The sequence below is a fragment of the Elephantulus edwardii genome, unplaced genomic scaffold (genome assembly GCF_000299155.1).
Source record: "Elephantulus edwardii isolate Elephantulus edwardi_28Jun2011 unplaced genomic scaffold, EleEdw1.0 scaffold00046, whole genome shotgun sequence".
NCBI classification, from domain to species: Eukaryota; Metazoa; Chordata; class Mammalia; order Macroscelidea; family Macroscelididae; genus Elephantulus; species Elephantulus edwardii.
Window position 1 is genome coordinate 6576337 of NW_006399796.1, and position 9055 is coordinate 6585391.

The following is a 9055-nucleotide window of genomic DNA, read 5'->3' on the forward strand; positions in this document are numbered from 1 at the left end:
TGTAATTAGGTATTTTTGTCATGACTGGAGTCCAGAGCGAAGGCTGCATAGTGGAGTAGACCTTGGGGGAGGGATTGTAAAACAATGAAAGAATTTTACTTTTCCAATAGGTTAGTGTACTGCGAGGGGGGAGAGTTGAGAGGTGAGAAAAACGCAACAATGAATGAATAGAAGTCCAGAGTCTCTGTAAATTTTCATTGAAATAAATAATAAAAATAAAAACCAACCAAAAAAAAAAACCCTACATGGTCAGACATACCACCCTATATGCACCTGCAGCTGCTTTACCAGTTGTTGAGTCTGATGTTTGTTATAACACTCACAGACTTACAGTTGTGAGGTTTATTAGAGAAATATATTGGAGAGTAAAGGAGGCAAAGAATATTTTACAGTGCAAGTTCAGGTTTAATCCACAGTCTCAAGCTAGATTAACAAGGAAGGTACTGTTCCTTAATTAGTGAAAATATAGGTGCAGCTCTACACCACAAATGGAAGAAGCTTCTGGTCTCCTCATTCATCCAGCAGACTTTATCGCTGAGAAGTCAGAAGTCAGTTAGTTGTTATTGGTGTTTTTTTTTCCCATCCATCAAGATAAACCTTTACTTGTGAACTGTATCTCCAGGGTTTCCCTGGTTACACCTTGCTACAGTCTCTTCACAATCTCCCCAGTACCGTCACTGTTTTTCACAGTGTGAAAAGCTCTCATATTGGCCCCACAATTGTTGATGATTTGCAAGACCATATATCCACAGTTAAGATAGCCAGAGATCCAATTAACCCCAACAGAGGCTAAAACAATGGCTAGAAAAAACAGTTTTCAATGGTTCAGACACACCACTGACTCTCTACTTTTCCAGGTAGATATCTTTTTTCTAAAGACCAGCCCTTCCTGAAAAAAGCCCAAAATATGTGAGATGGAGGGAGATTGTTGACACTGGCAACATTATTGGACAGAGTAGAACTGCCCCTATGAGTTTCCACAATTGTATTTTTCTGTGGTAACAAACTGCTTTATCTTTCATCCATAGAATGAAAGTTTTTCCATGGAATAACTGGAGGGTTTGAACACCAAATTACTGGTTAGCGACTAAGCATTTAATCAGCTATGCTCTGTCACTCACTCATTCATTGCCATCACCAAACCAGAACTGACTCATAACTGATCTTCCAGTGGATTTTCAGTAGCTGTAAATATGATAGGAAGACATTGTCAGTCTTTCTCCCATGTACCAGCTGTGAATTTGTACTTTGTGCCTTTTTTACCCATTTGGCCACAAGAACTCCCTACTTTGCCCCCAAGATGCCTTAAAATTGTGATTATTCCTTAAGAATTGATACTTTTGAATTTTGGTGGTGGGGTTGAACAATATTGTATATACCTTGGACTGCCAGAAGAACCAACAGATCTGTCTTGGAAAAAATCAAGATAGTGTGTTCCATAGAGATATAACAATGTCTCTCTGTGGAGAGACAGCAGACATACTTGGGCATGATACGACAAAAGGCTGTCGCTATGTACCTTAGAGGTGATTTTGACTCTATTTTAATAGTGACCTTCTGAACCTTGCAGTATCCTGACACAGTCTGGCCTCTGACACACTTGATCCCTTTGCCACAGTCACAGTGTCCATCCATCTTGTTGAGGATCTTCCTCTCTTGCACTGACCTTCCAGCTTTCCAAAAATGATATCCTTCTCCTTCTTCAAGGACTGGCCCCTTCTGGCAACATGCTAAAGTGTGTGAGACAGAGTTTTACCACTTAAATTGTTCCATTCACTTTGTCTTTTCATTCCTTTGAGGATCTTTTCTTCACTCATCCTTACTTTTCCAAGCCTGATGTCCTTTTTTAGCTAATAGTCCGTCCTGTTAATATCTAAAATATGTGAGAGGAAGTCTTCCCATACTTGTTTCTAAGGAGCACACTAACTAGACTTTCTCCAAGAGACACTGAAAGAAGTCATGTCCTTTTAATCTTATTCTTGGCCAAAAGCAATCTACCAGTGGTTGTGGATTAAGACCTGTTTACATTCAAGACCTGAATGTTAGTGGATGACCTATATCTCACAGGTCACTTGAAGGTAAAATTCTCTTTGCCATAGTTTTCCATAAAAATGCTTCCATAAAGTGTAAAAATTCTCCAGAGCTCTACTGATTCAGTGGCTATAGAAACTGGCTGATAAAGGTCATGAGTTTAATCCCAGTAGCCAGCCATTCCTTCAGAGAAGGACATGACATTTGTGTATAAAGATTTGTAGCCTCGGAAATCCCATAGGGCAGTTCTACTCTGTCCATTTAAAGATTCCTTTAAGTTGGAATTGACTCAGTGGTGATAGGTTTTTATGAACATTCTTAGCAAAGATAAAGATTACTCTCTTCTGAAAAAGAAAATGTTATTAAATAACATTTTAAAATTAGAGGAAGATATTTAGCTCAAGATACTGACAATTTAAAAATTATGTTCCTATCTAAAAGTACTTTTTTTCCTCCCTCCCAACAGGAATTAAAACCTGATACAGTTACTAAATCTGCTCTTGAAGATGATATAAACTTTGAAAACATCTGCAAAAAGGTATATTTTTAATAGTTTGATTGTGAAATGTCTTCGTATTACTTGTATGATTTTTATATGACCTTAGTCATTGAAGAGAAAATAGAGAAAGAGTAAGTTATTAATATATTTTTACTTCTCACTTGAGCTCCAGAATTGTTTTTGGGTGCCATCATGCTCCAGATTATCTACTGAAAATGTTTATGGTAATTTATTAATTTTGCTGTGACAACACATCCCTCAGTGTCCTTAATGGTTTATTGATTTTACTCTGTTTCATGTGGTGCATAACAGTTAGTCCATTAGTCCATCTTACTCAGTTTGAACACAATTCGTTACCAGCAAGTTGGAGCTCATTTATAGCTGCTGTCCAGCAGATTTTCAAAGGTGCTGAATTTCATGTGAAGACATTTCCCATCTTTCTACCACAGAGCTGCTGATATATTCTTGCCATCTTAGGTTAGCAGTGTAATTTGTTAGAACTGTTTTGTTGAGGTGTGATTGAATTTAGTATGATTCATAACTACCCTATGAACAATACATCTGAAACTTGTCCCATTCTGTGCCATCCTCAGCATCTCTGACACACTTGAGCCCATTGATACAGTCACTGTGTCAACCTTTCTGGTTGAGGGTCTTCCTCTCTTTCATCAATCCTTCACCTATATAAGGGTAATGTCCCTCTCCAAGGAATAGCCTCTCATGACATGTCCAAGGTTTAAGAGATGAAGTTTTGCTGTTCTTACCTCACATATGTTCTTTGGCAATTCATGGGATACTTACTCAGTGCACTTCTCCAACACCATAGCTCAAAGACATCAGTTATTTTTTGGTGATCATTATTGTTTATCCAGCTCTCAGATGCATAACAAGTGATTGAAAAGATCATGGCCTGAATCAGACTGACATTAGTCTTCAAATTGACACCGTTGCTACTTTGTAATTTGAATTGGTCCCTGACAGCAGACTTACCCAGTGTGGTGAGTTATGATCTCCTGACTGCTGGTACCAAGGGTGTTGATTGTGGATCCAAGGATGATTAAGTAATTAATAATTACAGTCTTTCCTCCATCTGTCATGATGTTGCCGAAGGATCCAGTGGTGAAAATTGTTGTTTCCTTGATGTTGAAAGCCGTATCTTTGATCTGCAGAAATGCTGGAAGTTCTTCTCACTTTCGGCAAGCAAGATTGCATCATCTTTGTAATTCAGGTTGTTGAGATGAGTTCCTCTGATCCTGAATCTACATTCTTCTTTTTATAGTCCAACTTTTCAAATTATTTACTCAGCAAGCAAAGGCCCAAAAAGTTTAGTAGCTCTTCTCCACCTGTTTCAGTGAAACAGACTATTTCTTGTTACAGAATGCTTGGTTTCAAATAAATGCTTTCCAATTTGTGCAACTAACAAGTGTCTCAACTATATTTCATGAGAACAGCTGTCCTTCAAAAATGTCCTTCCCACTAGAATACTCATCAACATTCATTTTAATGCCGCATTCATCATCGTTAAATGCAAATTCAATCAATTTCTCTTTACTGTCATACCACATATCATCATCATCATTACCGGCAGGATCATCAATATTTTCAGTCTTCATCCTCAGACGACAATATCACATGCTTCTTCCGACGTTGAGTTTCTAGAAAGTCTGTGTCACTGTCGTTGCTAAGAGTCTTTTTCAGCATCGGATCCTTCCGAAACAAGGCTTTGATCATCATCAGTGAGGTCGTAGTCGTGTAATACTTTTCTCATCTTTTTGTTGTCTTTTCAGCAAAAGTCCATTTTAGCGATTAAAAGTAATCCTACATACAGCGAGAGATATATACTTATACACTCATAGTAATACCGAAACAAAAATTTTTACTAATTTATGAAAAAATAAAAAGTAAAATTAGCCGACGGAGTAAGTACACAGGTGTCAGTGTGTGTAAATTGCCAGTGTGTGATAATAATATAAAAGAATAGAAAAATATAAAGATACTTACAGAATATATAGTTCGTCCTCACAGAAACACACTTCTCAACAGAACTAAAATATACGAAACGTTTGATACTATGACTCTTACAGCCGTCATTTGTCTCTGTAGGCGAAAATATTCCGAATTGTTAAACATGAAAAATCACACAGGAAACAATTGATCTGTTATCTGAAATGTTACATCTTTTTTTCATTGTATTACCGAATAATTAACAAATAAATGCATTAGTACACTTCGTACAAATGATGTTCCATTTTTTATTAATTGAAACATGCAAGACGGCTATAGCCGTCATTTGCAGTAAAGTATTACCAACTGACATAATTCAACTCAGAGATGTTGAACTTGTTCACCCAGTCTAAGTCACAAAATTTCGAGTTAGAATAGCAACAACAAAACATCCTTATTACTATTCTTTATAGTCAACCTGTAAAAGATCTGTCTAACAGTGTTTCTAACGTAAGAAACTACTGATAAAAATCCTTACATGAAATGTCATTATTATGCGGCAAAGTCAGAGCATTTAACCTTATCATTTTATTCATTTGAACTTTACCACTTCTTTCATACTCTGTACCGTGTTTCATTGCTATTCAATTTACAAGTACTTACATAAGCTTACACGATACTTAACATGTTCAAATACTTTTAGGATTAATTGGTTTTTTAATTACTTTTTTGCTTTCATTTTCATGGATTTCTGCTCTCATCTGCATATATCCTTTGTTTTAACATGTACTTTTCTTGTTCACTGATAAACTGGAAATTTAAATTACTGATTTTATACTTTTCTTCCTTTGTATTTACGTTCTTATGCTAGAAACTCTCTTATAAGCACTATCTTGTAAGTTTTGTCATATTTTTTCCTTTGAGTTTAAAATATTTATAATTTCATTAAAACTTCCTTTGATATTAGGTTTACTAAGAACTGTACTGTTTGATTTCCAAGTAGAGGTTTTTCAGTTATGTTATTTTTGTTAGTATTTTCTTGTTAATTCTGTTAGAATCTGTAAACATACTTTGTGTAGTATTTAAAATTTATGAAAATTTGTGTCATGGTACAGAGTATAGTTTATCTTGCCAGAGCACACACACTCTATAAAAGAATACTTGGTGGTGGTTTGTTGGTGGTGAGTACTGTGTAAGGGAGCCATTTGAGTGGACTCTGCAGTGGGCGTTCAGAGACAGTAAATCACTTGGGAAGAAATTGCCTGTCTTTCTCCCAGCACCTGTTAGATTTGAACCATGTACTTTTGATTTGGCGGTAAAACCCCTTACCCCTAAGGCACCAGATCTCCCCTTTGGTGGTAGTTTTTCATAGTTTATTTCATAGTTGATTTCTTTTTTCCTCTCTAGCTACTAGTCCACTCATCAGTAGTTCATGGCTGTAATTGTTAATTACCCTCACAGAAATGTATGAAGTTCTTTAATATCAATCTCAAGTTGAGACTGTTTGAGGGATAATTTAAGCTTTAAAGAACTGATTGAATTGGATGATGTTAAAGTGCTTTTCCAGACTTAAAATGTATTGATGCTGCATTTATGTAAATTAGAACTCATTTCTTAATTAACTAATACTATTTTTGTAAACAACAGTTGAGTTGCTAATGACTTATGGCAACTTCATGTACTTGAAACATTGCACAGTTTACAGTCACCAGTGGGTTGGTTATCCCACTCTTGTGACTGTTATGCCAGTTTGTTTCATTGTGGGTCTCTCACACTCTTCTTGCTTCTCTGCTTCACCAAACATGGTATTTTTACTAATGATTAATCCCTTTGGTAGGTTTTCCAAAGCAAGTGAGTTGGACAATAGTCCATTATGATTCATACGAAATACAGATTATTAGACTTTTCTTCCTACTTTCTTAGTCTGGGAGCTTAGTTGATGCTTGTCTTGTCCATCACAGATGAAATAATCCTTTTAGTATTTTAAGTACTCTTAGCATGGATTCTAGCCTTAAAGCTACATGTAAGCCAGCACATAGTATGTTCAGGACTCTTCTTTGACTTTGGTTGTTGAAAAATAAGATAATCAGATTTTAAAGAAGATAGATTAACAAGGACTGAAGTCTATAATATGGATTGAAGCTCGACATCAAGAAGACAAAGATTCTCACCACTGTGCCAATTGGCAGCACCATGATAAGATGGGGAACAGATTGAGTTTGTTAATAATTCCAGGTTGCTTGGGTCCACAAGCAATACTCTTGACACCAGCAATCAGTAAATCGAAAGACAAGTTGAATTAGGTAACTGTCCTGTCAGGGACCCCTCCAGAGTGCCGAAGATGCTCCTGATTCAGGCCATAGTCTTTGCAATTACTTGCTATCTGTATAGTGACCAAAAACAATAGAAGAAGAATTGATGCCTTTCATTTGTGGTGCTGGAGAAGAATATTGAGCATACCGTGGACTGCCAAGAGAACAAACAAGTCTTTCCTGGAGGGGGTAAAACCATGCTGCTTCTTTAGAGGCAAACATTTGGAAGCTGCATCTCACATACTCTTGGGCATGTTGACAAGGAGGGACCAGTCAACAACAACAACTTCCTGCAAACAAAAAAGACTTGAAGTGCTTTCTGATGAAACTCAAACACTGCAGGCTTAAATATAGATTACACCTCAACATAAAAAAAAAATTCTAACAATCCATCCTAAACACAACATCCTGATAAACAGAGAAAAGAGGCAGCATCTATGGAAGCAGCAGTGAAGAAATAAGTTGTTTTCTACATTTGTCAAATCTGCTGCAAAAGCTCCTTTTAAAATGGTAAAAAGCAAAGCAAACACTTTGAGGATTCAGGTATACCTGACCTGAGCCAGTATTTTCAGTTACCTTATATGCATGCACAAGCTGTGTAATGAACAATGAAGACTAAAGAATTTATGCTTTTGAATTACCGTGCTGGTGAAGAGTATTCTGTACTATGAACTGCCCAAAGAACAAGCAAATTTACCTTGAAAGAAAAGCAGTCAAATACTCTTTAAAAATGAGTATGGCAGGACTTTGTCTCACATGATTTGGGCATTTTATTAAGAAGGGATAGTACAGTTCAAAGACAGTGAAGGAGAAAATCATCAAAAAAGAGGAAGACCTTCAGTGAGATAGAGTGACACAGTGTGGCTGCATAATGGGCTCCAGGAGTGATTATTGAGGATGACCAAAGGACTGGGATAGTAGTTTTGTTATGTTATGCATTGGGTTACTGTTACCTATAGCCAACTCCATGACATGGAACAACAATGATAAACAGATCATTTGTTCAGAAAATACTCATTCTTATTTCCTAGGATCCATTCACACAAAGAAAAGATTTCCATTCTATTAACATTTTTTAATTTATGATCTAATCTGTATCTGAGATAAATATTGACATAGATTAGTGTTGGTTATATGGAAATATGATAGATTATGTTTGTTTTTTCTTGAAATATGATAGTTTTTCTTGAGAGTCTAAAAAATAATTTCAGATTTTTCCCAGAATAAGCTTTTTGATTACTAACTTCTGAAAGTATTTCATTAATATTTCCTTTTTGGTGAGAATGAGAAAACAGTTTCTTTTTAGTGTCCTACTAGTGTTTGTTTCCATTTAAGTGAAAAATTATAATATTTATCAGTAATAACTTGACATTCAAAATAAATTATCTTGTGATTTTTTTTTCCTTTTACCCAACCCATATTTACTTGGAAATTTAGTAATAAGTATTCCATATGTTTGAATTCATATTTGAAATAAAATATTTAGAATATTTTAATCTCTAATGGACCCTCTGTACCTCTCCATGTGTAAAATATATCATTTACTGAAATAAGAAAACATAAACATCAAGCTTATTGTGTAATTTCTCACCACCACTACTCACTGTCATTGAGTTGTTGTTGTTGTGTGCCGTGTGTACAACAGCTCTGAAGCATAACCTGTCCTGAGCCAGTCTCACTGATTCCTACACACCTATGCCCCATTGCCCTAGTCACTATGTCATTCTATTTCATCTGGGGTCTTTCTGTCCTGTGCTGTCCTTCTAGCCTTCTGAGCATGATTTCCTTCTCCAAGGATCAGTCCCTCCTGGCCACATACACAGTTGTGAGACAGAGTTTCAAAATCCTAACCTCCAAGAAGAAACTTGTTTTACCCTCTCCAAGACCCATTTGTTTTCTTGGCAGTCCAGGGTATGTTCAAAACTCTTCTCTAGTACCACAATTCAAAGGCATCAATTCTTCTGCCATTCTTAGTCATTTCCCAGCTCTCTGATACCTAGCAAGTAATTACAAAGACTATGGCCTGGATCAGGCACATCTTAGTCTCTAGACTGACATCATCGCTTCTTAGTACTCTGGAGAGGTCTTTGACAGCAGATTTTCCAATGCAGTTCCCTGACTGCTGGAACCCAGGAGTGTTGGTTGGGGAGCTGAGCAAGCTGAAATTGTTAACACACGCAGTCTGTTCTTCATCATGGTGCTGTCAGTTGGCCCAGTGGTGAGACAATCTTTGTCTTCTTGATGTTGAGCTTCAATCCATATTGAAGAC

The 9055-nt window shown here is 36.5% G+C and overlaps 1 protein-coding gene across 1 annotated transcript in view; it reads left to right on the forward strand.

The window, feature by feature from the left end:
• SRFBP1 (serum response factor binding protein 1) overlaps positions 1-9055 on the forward strand; it is a 110911-nt gene that overhangs the window by 40780 nt on the left and 61076 nt on the right. The window contains exon 4 of the mRNA XM_006886025.1: positions 2498-2569. Coding sequence (XP_006886087.1) covers positions 2498-2569 — 72 coding nt within the window. The remainder of the gene's footprint in view (positions 1-2497; positions 2570-9055) is intronic.